Raw genomic sequence first — 21,929 nt, 5'->3', positions numbered from 1 at the left:
TTGTTAATTTCAATACATTTAAAATTTATCCACTTACTACGAATTTTTTCTTTCATAATTAACGAAAAAAATATTGATTTGAGAAATAAAATTTGCCAAAAATGTTTTAATTCTGAGTGTCATTAAAGTATTACCTGATAGCGAACGATGCGGCATATTCTAAATTTTCCTAAGTATTTTAATGATTGCTGTTATGGTTAATTGAAATATGTCACTATTGAAGTCCCACCAATACATGCGGCGAAATTAGATGTAATACAATTTACTTTTTCTTAACTTTTAATTTGGGTAATATACATTTAATTTAAGCATGAGTTTCACAGAAATAAAAATCAATTTTAAAAGCTGTGCGTGAATAAATAAATAATTAATATAATTTCCATGAATTCACAAGCCTCTTACTAAGTTAAAAATCAAAACCCAATTTATTAAATTAAGACGTCTGACTTTTTAAACATTTCTAAAGCTTTGTTACCTTCCGGGAAAATTACATATTTTGGATTTAAATTTTCTGAAACCTCTTCAAAAGTTTATGTGATAAATATGTTTTTGTTTAGCGCATCACGTAAATTATAAATCATTCAAATGTAAACAAGTGGCTTATTTAAGCTACATTATACAAAAACGCTGTATATGAATATACGCTGTAATATACATACTTCCTTGTAATTTTAAGGGCTAATCTCCGAATTAGAGCGGTTTACATATGGATAAGGGAAACTTTCTAATTCTAATTTGGATAAACTGTACGATACATGTTTTAAGCTTTGCGATCAGAGTAATTATCAGCTTTGCGATTATTCAGTAAAATCATGATGAATAACATCTGTAAAATATTTTATTTCCTCTTTGATAAATTGTAAAATATACTTTTTATTACAGCTTTGTTTTTACAATAGATACTTCTGTGAAGAATGAAAGCTCTGAATTATTTTTCTGAATATGTTTACACATGTTAGCGTGCATATGAGTAAAGAATGACAGGAAAAGTAATTTCCGCATGCCAAACAGGTAGCTGATTATCTTTTAGTCACGAAACTTACTTGCATGTACTTACGTTTTCGCTTTAACTTAAATATGCAACAATATGACTACAGAAGTATTCTAGGCTAATTGCTAGAAACGATGTCAGGAACTGAAAGAGGATCTAGAGTCACATTTGTACTTTCGTCGCATTCGGTGACAGAAGAAAGTGTAGGATTAGGACACAATTTTTTAACCAAGATTCCACAATTTCAGTTTTGAAACAAATCTGGCGACTTTCTTATATAGACCAAATTTGTCAAAACGCAGTGTAACAGTGAAAGATAATATGGTAAGTCAAAAGAGTTCCTGAAGAATGATTTTAAGGACTAATAAACAATGCGTTTTCGGTACAAAGGAGATATGACGTATATATTTATATCGATAAAATATTATATTTTAATATCGCTATTGGCTGAGGGTTCCCATTCAATATCGAGTCTCGTTTCAAAAGCTTTCCGACGGAAAAAGTTGAGTAATCTAGTGGTACAATAAGGCAGAAATCTAAATCTTCCTATCACACAACTAATCATCAGCTAGTGGATTTCAGCAATCTCTTGTCCATTTCTGGTTGATTAGATTTAGTAATTTAGTCAGCAAAATCCATTTAATTTAAACATCTTTACTTGTTGCGTGATGCTTCATTTCATAGTTCAACAAAGTCACTTTTCAACTCCTTGTTACCGGAAATCTGTACCTGCTCTCTATGATATCGATACAGTATAGTATATCTGTAAGTCATTGCAAAAAATGCGAATATATATGAGCATCAGGAAGTCTGCAATCAATTCTAAAAGTAATACACTTTGAAACTTTTGCGATAAAAGGATATTGCGAACTGCATGCAGCCCGTCGGTTTCATACTCAGCATGAATTTAGGCTCAGAACTACGCTACTGCTGCTTAATCATAAAACTAATCATCAGCTAGTGAATGCATTTGGTTTTAAACACATTTACTTGTTGCATGATGCTTCATTTTGAGTTCACCGAAGTCTATTGCACGTTACCAGAAATCTGATCCTGCACTCAATGTTCTGTACATTACATAACTGCACTTTATTAGAAAAAATATGAATATAATCCTCATCATTCGGCAGTCAGTTATAAAAATAAAACATTTTGTTAACTTTTCCGAAAAAAGAATACTGCGAGCTGCATGCAGCCCGTCCGCTTCCAGTCACTGCTTTAAAGGATTAAAAATACTCAAACATAAACTTAGGCTCAAAACTGCGCAATTGCTGTTTACGGTTTTATGGTAAAAATGTCTTAATTAATGGCTGACTAATTCACTTTGCTAACTAAAGAGATATATATGAGAAATCGTGAAATATGTAAAATTAAACAGGTAAAAATTAAGCCAAAAATATCCTTCCGTAAAAACAAAGGTCAGCCTACTTGTGAAAATAACATAAATAACTTCAAATGTACAAAACGTTTCGGTTAGAGCAGACTGAAGGGTACCCCTTGTACTATCGCGAACCGCGAACTTGTTGTTTCATTTATCGCCAAGTTGTTTCATTTAGGGTAACCTGAGTAGTTGAATGTTATGGAAACCCTATTATGACGTAATCGGTTGCATGATTGCGGTAAATTTTGAATTATGGGATGTTTTGTAAGGGCTTGTAGTGAGTGTTGTTTTTGTTGTTTAGACGGTAAAATTGCTGAATGTAGTAAGATTAATTTGAAGTTTATGTACGATTTGGAACGAAAAGGGAAAAGAGCATTAATTGACTGTTGTGTAAATGAAGGTTTATTTAGTAGTCATTTTCCGGGCAGTCTGGAACTACGGAGGATATTTGTGATTCTTATTTTTGTAAATTTATGTGGCGATGCCGATATGCGGATTCGAGTTCAAATATTTTTAGGAAGTTTTTGGATGCTGTTAAGGAATTCTGTGTGCCACAGACTGAAGACGAAGAAATTTCTAAATAAGGTAAGTGGATATTTGCTTTATGTAGTGCTTAGGTGCATAAGAGGTTTTTATTTTATTTTATTTTATTTTGTTTATGCATAAGAGGTTTTTTTATTTGGCGCTAAAATCGCCGCTACACAAAATCAAAATAACAAGTCAAAGAATTGCACAAACTCGATATCCAGGCATCGGCAAAAATCGCCAGTTTTCGCCAAGTTACCAACTTTTACCAACTTTTCTTATTCTCTGCAAGGAAATTATGTCATACGATAGCAGAAGAAATAAATAATTACCTTATCAATCAGTGGATTTTAAAATAATAATTCCTTTAAATCAAGTTTAGGGATAGCGGAAAATAACATTTTCCATGCTTTTCATCAAATTTTTAAAATAGGTTGCTGACACAGCTGTGAAATTTCTCAGATAAATTGTAACATGTACTTAATTAATTTTTTTACACCACAACATGTGCTTAAATTTTTGCTTACATTGTAACATGTACTTTACAATCTTATAAGGTTATACTCTAATTATACCTGATATTATTAATAGATAATTTAGTTAGTCTGCCAGCAAAGACATGCAAAGGCATTGGTGTAAATACGATATTCCAAGTATTTTCAGATTTTAGTTACATGATGCCCGTATTTATATTATTTTAATTTTCATTAAAAACGAACAGGAGTAACGTACCATCCAATGTAAAAATGGAGCGAATTAATTAAATGATATGATTTAAATCTTATTCAAAGATTTGAAGATGCAGATTTTATTCATTTTTATTCGTACTTGTCAAAACACAAACAAGCTGAGTTACGAATTTTTGCATTCAGGATAATCATTTTGTTTGGGAATACATTTATATGTGAATACCCTCTTTTTTACAGTTGAAAATTAATAAGAAACTAACACGATTGACCGATTGAACCCAATCCAGAAGCATCTATAATCCGTGATGAAAATAATTTCTAATAATTTCTGTCCAAGGCTACAAACTTTATCCGAATTGAAACGCCATTGAGTGTCAAGCTCTAGTGAGAGATAAAGAAGTTTATTCATTCAAACAAATACGTATTTTTATTTATGCGTCAAAGAAAATTTTAATAAATAAAAGAAAGGGATTAAATTGTTATTATTTATCCTCAAGTTTTGTCCCAACTATAAATTTTCCCTGAAATTTAGAAAGTTTTCATAAAATGTTTATTTTTAGTTTAAATTAAAGAGAGTCTTTTCACGATTAATTAAACACGTTAGAAATATTTGAATGAAATGCCAGTCTAAAATTTTTAATATTTAATTCTCAGTATAATTGAATTATTGAGTATGACCAACAAAAATGTCTTACCAAACTTTAGATTGTGGAGCCATTAGGTTATTTTTAAAGCAGGAGTGATAAAAAAGAAAGCAACGCCCTCGTCAGGAATCAAATCACGGACCTCTGGAATACGAGCCCAGCGTGCTGACCACTACACTATGAAGGCATGCTAAGAAGGAGGGAGAAATATCTTATATATTCCCCCCCCCTTTTAAAGGGCGACTGGGGCTTTTAGGGGACCCAATCGCCAAACCCTGGATGTGGAGAATCAGCATCCACCACCCTTTTAGTTCGGGAGCCACCGTAGAGTCATTAGGTCATTTTTAAAGCAGGAGTAATGAAAAATGATCAATGCTCTCACCGGCAATCGAACCACCGACCTCTGTAATACGTCGCTCAGCGTGCTGACCACTACACTACGAAGGCATGCTAAGAAGGCGGGAGAAATACCTTATAAGATTTCAGATATAAAATAAGTATAACTTTGCGACATTATTATTATTATTGTTTATGTAGGCTTTGATAAATACTTAGTAAGCGAAATTTAAATTCATTTCTTATTTTGTTAATAAAATTTTTAACTTTATTTCACAAAAATTTAGCCCGGCAGCTGTTTACAGATCGCGTATTTAACGCACATAGAATCTGAGACCACTGAATTACAGCATTTTTTTTACTCCAGCTCCAAGTTACAAAAATTAAAATAATTAATAGGAGCTTTTCATCCGCTTCTTGCGGCTTGAGAATACAGCAGTTCTTCAATTGCTTATAAAGTAAATGTTAAATTAAAGATTAAGTTATGAGCTCGTATGCTAACTTGCCTTCTCACGTAACTACAAATGAAAGTTAAACTCTCTAATAACTAGGGCAACTCTCAGGCAGATAGAATTAGTGTTGCAGTACTTTTAGCAGTAACTGGCTATACTTTCTCACGTAACTTAGATACTTGTTCGTTATTTAAACTCACTTAATTTGCATTTCTGGAGGAGGCAATAGAAACCAGATTTGCAGGATATATTTAACATAAGGAATTACGTATTGATTAAAATAAACCCTGCATCCATCTTATCAAAATTTAGCTAATTTGGAAACGACGGTCCTAAATGACGTTGATAGAGAAATACTAATTCTAACTACTCCAAAAGAGCCAGACTTCACAGAAATGTATTTTTAATAGCAACATTTCAGCTTTTGGATTTCAGTTATTTCCTTTCAGATTTCTTGGAAGTATCTGTAAAATCTTTGAACATTTTATAATAGCAAGATATTCCTGAAAAAGATACTAATTACTTTCAAACTCGATTCTTGCGACAACGTTATAGTTCCTTTAAGTCTTAATGTGCTCTTCGATTTCATTATTCATTGCAATTATGTGATGTAAGTAAATAAACATAAATTCTTCCAATGTTCGTCTTCAAATAATATCTATGTTCCGCAGAAATATTGCAGGAGCTCCAAACGGTCCAAATTGCAACCGAAAGAAAGCACATATACCTAACTTTGTAATGAATGCCCGTCTTACTAACATCTTCAAGCCTCGTTAAATTTGAAAGTAACTTAAGATATCTGAAGTGTTTTTTTTATTTAGTAGATCAAATTATCCTTATGATTTTCTAAGGAACTAGTAGAGAGATTGCCAGATATTTTGCGGTATTCCTAAGTTTTCTATAACATGCTGCCAAACGCCATGCCTTATGGTGGGAGATTCATTTTCTGTCTTTCTACATAACAGAGCAGGGCTGACTGACTACTTACAGGAATATTATCTTATTTTCTAACATGTATTGAATGTGTTGCGCAATTAATGTTTCTTTAACCATACTATAGCGATAATGCTTAACCTTACTTTGGAACTTCTTACCCATATCTGTTTCACAAGTCACTGCGTGAATCCAGCCCGGAATTTCATCAAACAGTGCTGAAATACAAACTTACTACCTTGTTATTCATCATTTCTTTCTCAGCCGCTGGCAGACGTTAACAAAAGGCGTTGAATAGAGTGTTTTAGTCTTTAAGGACTTCCTTATGAGCTATAGTCCTATATGTCCTTATACAAATGACGAGTTATTTAATGAAATCTTTTGTTTCAGGTATCATGGAAAGAAATTTCCGGACTACGTGGTTTTTGACTCCTCTGTTTGTCATCATAAAATTCTCACTTATTACAGCGGGAGAAAATAACTTCAATAGTCATAAAGTGCATGGTATAAGCAATATACCTTGGAATATATTACTGGATCCAAATTACACAAGTCATAAAATTTCTTCAGAAAATCAAACTTACCGGCCTCCTCATCGATTAGAATATTCATCATCCACTGGTTTCACCCATCATCCTCATCACAGTTATGGGGTCACAGAATATTCAGCAAATCCTCTAGCATATTATGTTCCAGCTCCAACAACTCATCATCCTCAAGATCAAACAACAGTAAAGTACTCAATCCCTTACTTAAATTCAGAGATAAAGAAGCAAAGAGTACGAGATCATCACTACAGTTTACCAATAGCATCTAAACGACCTGTGGAAAAAGTTGTATTCCCCCAGGACTCGGAATACGAAAATAGTAGACCAGACAATACTCAGAATTATGTTTCAGGATCACGAATTAAAAATAAAACAGGAAATAATGAAAATGAAACCAAGAAACACAAAAAGAGGTAAGGTAGCTTTTTTTTACAATATTTCCGTTATGTATAAATATTAATCAATAAAATTTGTTTCTTTACACATAAGCATCGGTTAATGAAATAAGTTTTAGTTTTGACAATAAAATTTTGTACAATACAAAATGAAATTTTAAATATATCTAAAGTGCAATAAATATTAAATCGTGTAAAATTATAGAATGCTTCATTATTTATAAATACTAAACCATTTACAGACTAAATTACTCGTACTTTTAGAATTTGTGCTTTAAAGATGATTTTCCATCATTTTTTGTTCATTCATTAGTTTACTCCATAAATCTGTCTGAATATTTTTTCAAAATATTGCTTTTCTCGAGATCATTTCAATAAGCATCTACATAACTAGGATGATGTCAAACCGATGAAGGTAATTAGTCTCAGGTGATAAACAGTAAAGATTCAGGAGACAAATTAAAAATCTCTTAAATCCCCGTGAGAACAAACATTTAGGTCCTTCACATTTAAAAGCTAAATGCACAAATACAAAGCAATAAAATAAACAGTTTTTCTGCATATAATTAAAAGAAAATTGTCTTACTTAATTAATTACAGAATACGTATTGGTTTTCGAAATAAACAGTAACCTTTCTTTGTGAAAGCTTTCTATTGTTTTATCGCTTCTTGACAAATTGCAAGGAAATAAAAATGAATGTTTCCCATGTGGGAAATAAAGATCCTTGAATACTACTTTTCATCGGAAAGGAAGTATTCTTGGGCACTATTTTGCATTAAAAGCTTTTTAATGCCAGTGGTCGTTCGTTAGATAATTAGCAGATCTACACATTCAAATTATTTCAGAAACATGTAACAAAATTCTCAATGCCAATTAGTTAACAGCATAGAATAGCTGAATTATTAAAATAATTTGTTTGGTGAACTAATATCGTTTAAAATAATATTTTAAATTACGTTCATTAAAATTATTTCAAGATTATCGAATTTTAATAATAATATTTTTCAAATATATTTTCAACCAATAAAGTCTCGGGTTTCGGATGGGATTCAAATTTCTTCAGGCATAAACAGGAATACTGCAGTTCTCCTATTGAAGCTCGGGACTAGTCTTCTCGTAATATTTACGTGAATGCACCAACATAGGAACTTGATTGAAATGAAGGAACATTCTAGTTCATAAGCTTAAATAAAACAGTTCATTTTTATCAATATCAACTTAATTAACATTGAACATGTTGATGTATTTGTATTCTTCGACAGCAAGATTTCAGCATAATTAAGTTTTCATAAAAATATCTTTTAATTCTTTTTATAGTTTAAATCCAATTATACTAAATAAAGTGTGAATGAAATGTATTCACCATATGTTTGGCATATCCTAATCTTTTATGTTATGCGCCATAAAAATCAGCACTCAATTATTCCTCCAATTGAAGGTGAATGTCTGCCACTGCTTCGAAATTAAAAGCAGAAATTTGACGCTATTCGTGCCACAAAAATTCATTCCGCGAAAAACGAAGCTTAAATGCGTTTGTTTCTTGAAGGTAGGAATCGCTGCCCTCTCTAAATCGATTTAACTCTTCGATTTAACTCTTGCAAGAATTCTCTTAGCAAAGACGATACTTTATGATCATGTAAACCAAACCATGGTTAGTTCTTGTTCCTGATTTTTAGAACATTTATGATCATTAAGTTTGAAACTTTGTGGGATCTGTGCTACAGCTTGCGAAGCTCATACATGTTTCAGTGCGCATGTATAATTTGTTTGGGGAACCCAAACCATGGGCTGGTCTCTTTGTTTACTGGAAGTACAGATCAATATTCATGCCTAAAGTTAAGTTGCAGCATTCACTGTTCCTTGCAGAGTAACAAATGGATGTAATGCGTGCTACAGAATTCAACCCAGGCAATTAGGCAGGGTTTTCCAGCTTTTTCAGTAAAAGACACATTTAACTGACCACTTGTCTTCTTGCAACATAAAGATCTAAACGTTTTAATATTATTATTATTACTAGTAGTAGTAGTGTTTCCTTACACTCAGGTTGGGAAGGTTACAGCCGAAAACATCGCGGCAAAAACATCGCGGACGAAAACGTCGCGGAGAAAACAACGCAAGGCGAAAACGTCGTGGTACAAAACATCGTGGAAAAAAACATCGCAAAGAGAAGACATCGCAGTTCTAAAACATCGTGGTACAAATCATCGTCGTCGAAAATAAAGCGGTTCAAAAACTTCGCAGTTTAAAAACATCGTCGTTGAAAATATCGTGGTACAAAATAAAGTATCTACAAATCATCGCATGACGATATCATCGCAGATATGCTTTATTCAGGCTTTAGCATGGCATTTTTACTTTCATACTTTTTATTAACTAATTATTTTTTCTGAGAAAATAAGAAAGAAACTTAAGCATAGAAAATTAATGCAACTTATAGCACTTAATGGAATTTTAAACTGACATAGTTAACTAACAAAGACCATTAGCAAATCATTTTTTATAAAGTTTTTATTGGTAATGTTTCATGAGAAGTATAATCTATAAGTGCATTTAATTTTCTATGCTTAAGTTTCCTTCTTACTTTTTCAGCAAAAATTTATTAGTTAATAAAAAAATGTGAAGGTAAAAATTATCCTTCTTTACATCTTGCGCTCCCAAATCATTACGGGAATATCCATTTATAATTATTAAAATTTGAGAAAAGCATGTCTGCGATGTTATCGTCATGCGATGATTTGTAGATACTTTATTTTTTACCACGATATTTTCGACGATACAATGTTTTTAAACTGCGAAGTTTATGAACCGCTTTATTTTCGACGACGATGTTTTGTGCCACGATGTTTTAGAACTGCGATGTTTTCTCTTTGCATGTTTTCTCCCACGATGTTTTGTAGCACGACGTTTTCGCCTTGCGTTGTTTTCTCCGCGACGTTTTTGTCCGCGATGTTTTTGCCGCGAAGTTATCGGCGGACACCGGTTGGGAAACACTGTTTAAGGAAATGCAAAACTTTCATAATTGAAAAGTGTGACAAACTGGCACTTCCTATGTCTTTGTAAAATGATGCCATAAAACTTTTAAGATATAAGCAGCTATTTTCTTTCCTTATTGGATTTTTCTGATAGTATCATTTTTTGTCGACTTCCATGACGACATAAATTTAAAGAATATTACTAATGAAGTGATGCACGTCCTAGCAAACAATGGGGTTACCACAAAACACCATTACACAAGCCCCATCGCACCTTATGATTGCTCTGCCCGCATGATGCGTTAAAAAAGACTTTTTTTGGGTCGTGGTTAAAAGTATTTGTCCACGCCTGATTTTAAAATTACTGAGCATTCCCCGTACATAAGTAGTTTGAGATCAGTAATTAATTTTTCAATGCCATCGTCATTTTCATCTTAGGCACCACCAATATCATCAAAGATGCAAGACTTAAGTTAAAATTTATTGTTCCGTATACATACTAAGCTGCCTTCATTACTTTATTAAAGCTTTACTATAGGTAAATTTACATTGTCAGGCGAATTTTTTCCCAAGATTTCAGAAACAAAATTTAAGTATTTACTGCTTCTACTCAAAATAACGATGTGACTTTTGCAACGTTGCTCTTAATAGTAAATGAATCTTTGTTTTATTTTTAATTTACACTAACTATAAAAGCAGTTATTTCAAAATAACACGCAATCTTTATTTCAAATTGTATTTTAACAATGCAGCATGAAATAAAGTTACATATTGCAACAGTTAAATACAATTACGCAAAAAAACAGTAAATATTATGAATATCTGTACAACACTCAATACAGAATAATTGTAAAAAATATAAAGAAAAGGAAGAATGATTCTGTAGTCTTGCATCTAAAGTTTTTGCACATTACGCTAGTTATACAAAAAATACCAAATTAAGCTAAAAGCAATAAATATCATGGACATAATTACAACATTCAATGCACAGGAGTTGTAAAAATATCAAGAAAAGGAAAACCTATTCTGTATTCTTTTACAACTAAAGTTTTAATTAATATTCAATTAAGTGCACACCCCCGCTTGCTCGAATTCCAAAGGCTATCTCATATGCTGCTCTTACCTTTAAAGTTCTAATTAAAAGTCGATTAAATAAGCTTTCTCCTTTCTTATTGAAACTCTTCGCAGTAACTCAATAACTTTTACTGTAAGGGGCGACAAATCAGATGAGGATCCTAGCTAGCCTAAAGCATAAATTTCTTCTGCTCCACACTAACATTATTTAAAATACAAATACAGAAATAAAAATTTTCGTTTTCTCATTTATAGAGATAAATTTTGTATGATGTATATGTATGGAAATATGAGCATAGAAATAAAGATGAAACTATGAAATTAGAAACTATAAAAATAATAGTAAAACTAGAACCGATAAAATTTTCTTATATATATAACAGCTACAACAGTAATTTGTATCATTTTAAGAACAATTTTATGTTACTAAAACATACTGATAGACTTATTAAGTACAAATTTAAATATCTAAATTAGTAAGACATAATATACTATTCTCAATTTTAAATAAATTGAAACTTATTAACTTATTTACAGATGTTTGCATATTGTATAAATATGTAATCATATAAAGAATGAAACATAAACTAAATGACATTCAATGCATGAAAGCATAGTCTACAGAGATTCTAAACACTTTATTAAGACACTAATATAAAGTTAGGTTAGGTTAGGTTATTTAATTACGGCAAAGCCTCGAGGGATATCTGCCTAAGGGGAAGGATGCCTTCGTGGAGGACTTTCTAAGGGTAACTGGTTCGTATACACGTCACACATGGGGAAAACCACGAAAACACCCATGCAGCTAGCCCGTTCGCGGGATTCGAACCTCGGACCGAACTACCAGTGTTCAGCGATTTTACTGCTCGGCCGCTGGTGGGCCTAATATAAAGTCTAATACTTAATTATTTTGAAAACGAATGCAGCATGTTTTAAGATAAAAAATCAGTTTTCTGTTTAAGCAAATAACTGTCGCATATAAAGTGTATTTTTAACTGCATGTATAATACTTTGCAGTATTCCTTTGCTGTGTAAACTTCTTCATGTTGGAGAATGTGGTGCTTTATTCAAATTCAATATCTATATCTGTAATTTAATAAAATACCTAATTAATTTCTTTCAATGTATAACTTCATCGTTTTATTTCAATATATGAATGTAATAATTTAAACAAAAAATAACAAAATATTTGCATGGGTTCGAGATTTAATTCTGAGGCAATAAATTAATACTTCCCTACTTGAAAAGACATTTTAATAGTACATACACAAAGTACAGCTATATACACACTTTAAGAAAGCTTTCAACATCTTACATTTTTAGAATTCAACTCTATTGTTGCCAACTCTAACAAGATATAATTCAAATATAAACAGATTAAATATTACTGTTATTTGCTGGTCAGACGATTACTTAATTTTTGCCTATTCCTACATTCGGCCAGCCTAAAGATTCTTTCATCTCGAAAGATGCGCTTTTTCTCCAAATTGGTTTGCGGCTTCGCGCAACAGAGCAGAGTACAGCTTCGGCGGCTTTTTCATTATGTCTTCTCTTTCTCGTCATCAGTACCTATACCATCTTCATCGGCATCCAATCCATATTATCTTCGTCATCATCATTGATATAATCTCCATTTGTATCGTCATTATCATTCACATAATCTCCTTCTTCATCGTGATCATCATTAACATATTCTCTATCTTTAGAGGTCATTTTTATCCATACTGGTTTCATCATCCTCGTTGTTATCATCCGTTCGTCAAATCGAATTGGACATAAGCAGTACTTTTTGTGAAATTTTATGACTTCAGTCTTCGGAATCATTTTAAGTCTTTAGAAATATTTCACATCTTTATGCTTCAGAACCCTTATATGTTTTTATGTTTCAACGCCATATGACACCTTTAGGATTTTCTGTATTAATTAAATCTACTAAAACCACATAATTGCTTCTCATTGTTATCATAAAAAATATGATGTTACTTCTTATTGTTATCTAACTTCTTCGAGTACAATGTGATTTAAAATTTTTGTAGTTTTTGAATGCAGAACAGACATGTAACTAATTTTCTGCAACTGGAATATCTTCTAATTTAAGAGACGTTTTAATAAGATAATAGATAAAAAGTACTTATAAAAATATATTTGCTTCTATATTGAATCCCAAGGCTGCCTTTGAAAGCCAATGAAAATACAGTCTTCTCTTTTAATTTTAAGAACACATGAAGACAAAAATAAAGCTGTTGAAACTTCTGGAAAATTCAAACATTGAACTAAAATTTATTGCTATAGTCGTCTTTTTCACTCGTATAATTTTAAAAGTAACTTTCGTTTTCATACTTTTTCACCTCCACAGTCCCATAATTTGATACTATTCTACTGTGGATTCGAGATGTACTTCTTTGACGGGTGTAATAAATTAATACTTCTGAGTTTGGTAAACCATTTTAATGGATGAAATCACACACGCAAAATACCAATGCACGCACTCTTTAAGAAAACATCCGATATTTTAAAAAGCTCCTCCCTTCAAAAATCACATAATCGCTACAAATTTACCTTTTAAACATTCTGTAAATATCCGAAAATCAGATGAATAGTCTGTGCGACTGTTTTATCCTACAGCGAGAAAATATTATGCTAATAGTATCATATCGTTCTCAAAACAGGCTCTTTCTTAGGTTTGAGCTCGACACTTCTTAAAGTAGCAAGCCAATTTGTTTCTATTTTCTTTTAGTTCAAAGATTTGTCCTGACTCTTCAGTACTGAAAATCACAACGAGACAAGCATTTTATTAATGCTGCTCTCTTTCGGCATTGAAAACAGATCTGTTTACGCACGCTTAAAACAGATCTGTTTACGCACGCTTAAAACAGATCTTGTTTAAAATTCTCTCAACAAGAAACATATCTTGTTTTTCCAACTGGTTGTAAAGATAATGCACTCACACAAATAGCTTTTTTTCACATTTTTTACGCGCAATAAGGAATATTTTCAATACGAAATCAGCATTATATTTATAAAGTAATCAAAGTGACCTCTGTCGATATTTCTGGTATAAACAGCGCGTCCTAAAGTATTATTTGATTTTGTGACTTGTCAGATTTAGTCAAAAAAGCCCACGAACAGTGGCTGTGTCAAACAGTGCGAAATTGCGTCTGTCGTTGGTGTGAGCCTTGGGCACCACACAGGTGACAGTATGATTTTGCCCATTTCCACCCGAATTTGGAGGGACAGCATCCCGAAGATGGGAGCTCCGAGGGTCTTCCCACCCCTCTTCTATCAAATCATACGAGAGAACGTTCCGCTTGCCGTGAATTTAGAGTGCCCCCTGCTGCTAAGATAGTATACATTTACAACATCCATGCTTTCGGGATTCAAACCCGGACCCTTCGTTACGGTAGTAAGAGTTACTAACCACTATCCCGTTAAGCGGCTATTTATTCGTTTTTGCATTTTATATGCTGCATATAAAAGTAGCTTTTCGAATAGTCATGTAATTTATTTCCCAATGTTAAAGCACTTTGGCACATATAAAGACGCAATTTTACTAGTGGTCATTTTTACAGCTTCCTCGGTTACTTAGTTTAATTAGTTTATTGCAGAAAACACAGATGCTTAGTTTTCTTTTACACTTTAATGACTTGCGTCTTCAGTAAAATATAAACATCTTAAGAAATTCTCATTAGCAGCACAGTTCAGTTTACTTCAGAGATTTCTGTCCTAAAAGCTTCATAGAAAAGCATAGTCCTCGAAAAGCAGTTGGAAAATGAAAAAATTATTTCTGTATGATTGCATACATCGATATCGGTACTCAAAAAGGATACAAACCAATCCCCGTTATCTCTGATGTTTATGACCATAAACGTAAATTTAGGTTATCAGAGTAACATCAGATTATCCGAAGTAGTTTAAATTAAACAGCATATTCTACGTTTAGATTATCTGAATTCATTTAAATTGTTAACGTTTTGCGAGCTGCAAGAAGATTATTCAATGTTTTAAATTCAGACATTACAATTACATATATTTCAAAATTATTTAAGTTTTCATCAGGTCTCACTTTTCAACTAATACTTCATACCTTTTTGCTCCAGAACATACTTTTGTTACTATTTAATTCTTAAATGAACATTATTTTTTTAAAGCAATTTTGACAAAAAATGCAAACTGCTGAAGAGAAATTGAAATATTTTAACTCAATATTGAAGGATTGACTGATATAGTACTTATCAGTCCAATTAAATCCTGACAGCAATGGTTAAGGAAGTCCCTAATGACTAAAATAATATCTTCAAATTATTTCAGGTTATAAACTGAAACATTTTCAATTAATAAATGTTTCCCTTACACGCTATTTTAATTCATCTTTTTCAAGCATGTGCTGAATAAGAATGGAAGCAATTATTAAACCAAATAAAAAAAAGCATTCTCTAACGCTCATCACATATTACTTTCTGAAATATTTGATTAAAACGCTTATATTCAAATCTGTGCTTAACAAATATTTCTTTCCATCCTGCAGGAAGCCTGTAGATTACTTTGAAACAGATGATGATGATTATATGGAAAGTTTCTACAATGATTATGATTATGCTGCAGAAAACGAACGAGTGTCTTACAAACCACCTAAGTCATATTCTCGTCCTTCATACTCAGGTTACAAAGCAGTGGGTGATCCCCTTGGTCTTTTACCATCAGCTTCGGACCCAAACGGTTTTTTTGCAAAAGCTAAAGATTTACTTAGAGGTGGAAGCTATAGCAGACCAAGTTATTCAGATAGTACAACTGATTACTACCCAAATTACCAATCCAACAAACATTACGAGGAACCAAATCCATATGGTGCCCAGTCATACTATGATCAAGATCCTGTAGGTAAGGATAATGTAATTTTTCAACATCATGCTAAATAACTTGCACTTTCATGCAGGAACATTTTATTCAAATCATATTTCTAGATATTGTAATTATTTCAAATGTTCATTGATTTTATGATTATATCTACTTTTGTGTCTATTTCTAAATGTTTATTGTACAATGGAGATTGGAAAACTACTGCTCCATATGACTTGCTTCTGTAGTTTAACGACTGCTTTGCAGGAAAATTGTATCAGAAAAATTATTTAATTTATTTATAATTAACAAATTAGCGTGCAGATATATCTCAAGAAAATGAGACCTTGATTTAGGCCATCATATTAAATCTACTGTTGTAATTAACCTTTTAATATAAATTAAAGTTTAGAGTTTCTACTATATCGATGATGAACAGCCACCTGAGGCAAATGGGCTAGAGAAACAGGTAATGAAATTTCGGTGTCCAATCAGCTGAGTGTTTTCCTGTATCTCAGAAGGCTTGTTAAAACGGATGATGAATCCTGAGTTCTATATGATAACATGGTCCTGAAGTGGACTTACGAAACTGCAGAAAGCATGTCACTAATTGTGACTAGGGGCATAGAAGTCTAAGCTCTATCCAAAAAATATTTTGGTATCGATATGGTGATGTCTCAAAGGAGGTCACTTTTTAGAACTACTTCTTATGATCATACAGTAAAATCCACTACATATTTTCGTCTTCTAGAAGAACTGAATCCATTGATTGTAATCATTTACTGAATTATTATTCATTGTAATTCTTAATCCTATTCTTTTGATTTGTCATAATTTTATATTGATATCTATTGTAATGATCAATGTTCAATAATATCTAGAATGTAATACTAATCACCTAAAAATTGTCTTTATTACTGTTTTATAAACTTTATATTATGATCAACTGTACTTTGTAAATTATCTTAAATAAAGATGTTGGCGAGGCCAACACATCTCTTAGTCATAGGACATCAAAATTCATACTAGGTTTTATAAAATTTATGATTCGGCTATAATAAATTTATCTTTGAGCTTATGCTTTGAAATTGTAAAATTCTTCGGCCTATGGCTCTGGTGATACCTCTGCTTAAGAGGTGAGGACCAGATATTCCATCTTCATGTTGTGTTTCCCCGTGACAATGCAGACCTCATGGTTTATCGGGAATGCGTAGAATGCTCTTATAGCTTTAATGAAATGTCCTCCTACACCAACCGTGTTTTCTGGTTTTTCACACTGTACGACTAATTTTGCTCCGGTTCTTAGAAAACTCTTTTCATGAGAAAAGATTTATTTCTCTTGAAGTAAAAGCCTATCTTGCAGACTTGTTTGGCAAATCACCATCTTATTTTTACCAAGGCATTATAAAGCTTCCAAAAATTTGGAGAGTTGTAGTGCAACAGGTTGACACTATGTAGCATAATAAATCAAAGGAACTGTCAAATTTTGAAGAAATTTGTGTTTGTTGCGACCTTTGTACGGAACTTTCCGGACACCCCAATACATCCAAATATATAAATACACACTTTAAAGCCCAGACTCGTTTCGAAGTGACTATACTTTCGTGATGTCCGAAGCGCTTCGAATCTGTTTTGATATTAGTAATAAATGACGCATCCTAGACGTCACTGTATGTCAAAAGGGTTAAACAAGTAGTGTATTGCTTTCAGTTTTCTAGCAAATACGCTTATTATGTCTACATATTTGTAGGTGTTTCCCTGTCTGATCATTAATATGCTAGCAAGAAAATACTCGTTTAGAATTTAGGAAAATAAATTCCAAAGAAAACATTTTATCAAAATGCTTTTTGAAACGTTATCAAACCTGCTAAAAATTTCAATCATTATTAAATAAATCCTACTAATTCTAATGTTGTTACTCTAAAAGCTAAGTTGCTACTGTTTTAGTTATTACGCATAATCATACAAGAACAAAATTAAATGCAATCGTACATATCAATAAATATTTTTGTACTTACACTATAAAATCTTCAGTATCTATAATTACTTTTCTACAAAAGTGATATTAAAAATTAAATTCGTTGCATATCTAGTACCCATCTTAACTTTCGTTTTTTGACATTCTATTGGATCTGCCACCACTAAGCAATAAAGCTCTAGTCTTATACATTTGCTGGCCCTGACTCTTAATGTATTTAAACCCTAGAAAATGATTCTATGAGCAAAACAGAATTTTACGTAAGATTTAATTTCGCTGTACAACACAATGTATAGCAAGGATAGAATTTGGGGCTGAAACGGCGGACATATGAAGGTAACAGTAAATAAATTGCTCACTAAAAATTACAGATATTTGAAACCAGAAAAGATAAAGTCATTTTGTATATTTATGTATTTAAACGTATAATGTTTGACATTATAATTTTCGTATAAATCTTGCATACAGAGATTTGTACGAACTCTTTCATTTTCCTACGCATCTCTAAACAAGGAATGGGCAAATTCTTTTAAGCATGGGCGAAGCCGAAACGGTCATTTTTAGTGTATCATGAGAGCGGGACCTTCGCAAGGTGAGATGGTGCTTCTATGATTATCTATTCTGGTGGCCCTGTTGTTTTCCAGGACACGATGGGATGGAAAAGAACAACCCTTCTCAATAGAATGTTTTTAAATTAACAATATTACAATTTAAAATAGTATTTTATGAACATAATTTCACTTTTCTGACTTTAAATATGCCTAAGCGGTGAACACGGTGCCACGATGCCCCCACTTGTTTCCCATTCTTCAGGTCAGCGGTAATTCATTATTTTATTGCTTTTCTTAGAGAAAGAGGGTGTACGGTTGCGTTACTGGCAATTTACACCAAATACGCCAAAAACGAGATGTGTTCCTATTGGTCACCAAGTGATTGACATGTACACTGTTTAGTTTCTAAATGCAAATTTAGGGATGAAACCTTTTTTCTCTATGCTCCGTTTTCTGATCAATCTTTCTGTCTCAAACATATTTATGTTTAACTGTTTCATTTTTATATAACAGCTGGTATAAATGGTATAATTGTAGTCTTCGGCGGATGCATATGCTTTCTAGTATACCTAGTGTTCTCGGCTTAGGCTGAACGCTAGTACAGCCTTGTGTATTTATGCGTATATACACTGTAATAATAGATGCGCACTCCATAATTTGCGAACAATCCTGGGTAAGAAAGAAATTAAATGTCGCGACACAAGATTTAATAACGGATCGGATTAAGCAATTTAAAGAGAAGTATTCTATTCACAAACCATCTTTTCCCAACCTCTCTGTACACCTATGCTAGGAAAACTTGTAATATCGAGAAACATATCAATATTACTCGATTCAGAGGTACTGATAAAAGTGAAATAATAAGATTAATATAAGCAGCAAAGGTTTCCACACCTTCAACCTTCATTGCTTTAGCTCAGGTTTTGCATTAGCAGTCAGCCATTGGTACCTTTATCTCCAACATACGTTTTCTTTTCCATGTGATGGATATTTAACAATGTCAAAATTACTGATTAATGTCCGTCTGTTGAAATATTGAAGTCATGGCAGCAGTATCTTTATTAAAACCTCTCACTTTGAAACTACAACAAAGCAACGCAACCCTGACACTTGTTCTGTCTTCAAGCGAGTTAATTGCGATTAATGTGGGGCTTGATGCCATCTTGGCTTATGATTGTGATTTTGGGGAACTATGGATTTCATCTGACAGCCGCAGTGCACTGCAACATCTTAGTGGCTGTCGTCCGCATGCGATGAAACCAGCATATCTATTCTCCTCAAATTGAGGAAGATCTCTCAGAACCACGACATCCACCTCCAGTGAATCCCATCACATGTTAATATTAGTGGTAATGAGGTCACTGATAAAATGGCAAAAGAGGATAGTGAAGATGAAATGTTCACTGGCTCCACGCTTACTTACCAAGAACTTTACTCAAAGGAAAGATTTAAACTTAATATAATATGGCGTATTCCACCTACGCACCAATGGTTCATAGGAACATGTCCTGGCTCCGTACTGGAAATCAAATGTAACCGTGGCTCCCAAACCACTCTGGCTGGACTAACAAAACACCACCTTAAATGTCTTTAATTTGATAGTGGCAGAAAAATCCACCCCACTTGTAAAACATGCTGTGACCATCCAGCTTCACCTGATCACATACTGGGCTGCATCGGAATTTCTAAGGAGGACTTAACATCCGATCCCCTCACTGTTATTGATTTTTTGACGGTCAACAACCTTCTGGAGCTGATCTGACATGTGTCAGATCTTTCGAGGATAAGCAACAACAACAACAATATTGAAGTCAGCAAATTTGACTAATCGAATGTTTGATAATTTTAACAAAGCAGTTCCATTTCTAATAATCCCTACTTTTAATAACTAATTACACTAAATGGAGGCCACACATTGTTCGATTAAATGCTCATATATTCAGACGGTATCCTTTACAACGCTTGAAAGTCCCATAGCAGGATAATTAGACATTAACTTTGCCAGTCATTTGCTTTCTTAATTGACTAATAAGAGGATGAAACTCTATGAAACCTCTGGAACCTATGAAACTTATGCACGACATAAGAATGCAAGATCATGGTTGATCGCATGCTATCTTGCTTTAACAGCTGAACACTAAATTGTAACAACGTTTTCACGTGAGCTCTTTCCTAAAGCATAGAATGAGACAGCTTATGTTTTCAATAAATATCTGATATTGATTTTGACCCCGAATTTAAAAAGTATAAAATAAAGGATTATTAGTGAATATATTTAGTGAATTTATTAACTTGAAATAGATTATTATAACAGAAATGACTTTGTAATAATGGAAGTGAAATCTTTTATCGTGTTCCTGATAATATGAATACTGATTACTGATTGAAAAAAATACAGTCGATACCTTTACGATACTTCACAGAGCTGTTGATTATAGTTTTTGATCTATCTATTGTAAAGCTAGATGTTATCATGCTAAGATCGGGCTTAGAAAATGTCAAAAATTAAAAGAGCAAGTTCATAGTTAAGCTCTTCATAAGTACTTGAAAATTGCAACAGAGGGGAATTGGACACTATTGTTTCACATTGATCAATTTAAGCAATCTTATGCATTAGGCACATAGCGCTTTTAATGGTCTTCCAAGTCCATTTTTATAATTTTTGAGAGGGAAAAAAACAGGTCTGTGAGGGAGTTAAGACTGATTTGAAGCCACCTAAAACTTGGGCCTTAGGTCCAGGTATTATAAACCTAGGCGGTGATCTGACCGTGTTAATGTCTTTTATAATCAATCATTTGTATTAACTTCCGCGGCAATTCTAGGCAAATCTTTCTCAAAATAGTAATAATGTTTTAATGACATGCAGTGATGTCTAAGACTTTCATAACACCAGTGTTATTACCTAATATACATGTGACAATATTCTGACATGTGGTATATGTGTATTATTATTTTTTAAGTGTGCTTTATTTGTCATAAGTCTTCAGTGTTAATCAAGTGTATCCCTCTCCCCCCTTTTTTTCCCCTCTGCGTGTGTGTTTTCTGTATATTTTCATGTTTTTGTGTTTTCATACATTTAGTACCTAGCTCTGAGCCCCTCACCTGTAAATCCGTCCCACAAGTCTCATACCTGTAATTATGTAATTAGTCAAGCAATGTTAATAAGTCGCCCCTGTTTAGCCATGTAAACTCCTGCACCCTTAATAAGCTCCCGGTGTGGACTCTTGAGGCCACAGGGAGTTGTTGCCATTAGATAGTGGAAGGCGAGGGACACATGCCTGTTTATCTCTGGTAGCCACCAGGCGTCCCCGTCTTCCGTCACCTACCTACCTAATATACAGAGATTTTGTCGGTGTGTAGACTGTCTCATAATGTCACCTATTCTGCCATGCTAAAAATGCCCCGTAGAAACCCATAATTTTTTTATAGTGAATTGGCCTACGGGTACCCGTACAGCTCTACGGGTGCCCATAAACCAATTTCCCGTAAAAACCCACATACAGAAACCCGTACAACTGTACGGATACCCATAGACCAAATCCCTGTAAAAATCCATAGAAAAAAACCTGTACAGCCGTACGGGTACCCGTAGGCCAAATCCCCGTAAAAACCCGTAAACAGAA

At 33.0% G+C, this 21,929-nt stretch overlaps 1 protein-coding gene across 2 annotated transcripts in view; it reads left to right on the top strand.

Moving 5' to 3' along the window:
• The window catches only part of LOC118182177 (uncharacterized), a 314,256-nt gene that overhangs the window by 273,531 nt on the left and 18,796 nt on the right, over positions 1-21,929 (top strand). For both annotated transcript variants that reach the window (XM_035351500.2, XM_035351499.2), the window contains 2 exons: positions 6,342-6,912; positions 15,467-15,819. In XM_035351500.2, the coding sequence (XP_035207391.1) occupies positions 6,347-6,912; positions 15,467-15,819 (919 nt within the window). In that variant the 5' untranslated portion in view covers positions 6,342-6,346. The remainder of the gene's footprint in view (positions 1-6,341; positions 6,913-15,466; positions 15,820-21,929) is intronic.

This window comes from Stegodyphus dumicola, chromosome X1, assembly GCF_044657685.1.
Source record: "Stegodyphus dumicola isolate Sdum_Otavi_A_Nest chromosome X1, ASM4465768v1".
Taxonomy (NCBI): Eukaryota; Metazoa; Arthropoda; class Arachnida; order Araneae; family Eresidae; genus Stegodyphus; species Stegodyphus dumicola.
The sequence above is the reverse complement of the archived record's forward strand: the minus strand, read 5'-3'. Positions and strand labels throughout refer to the sequence as shown.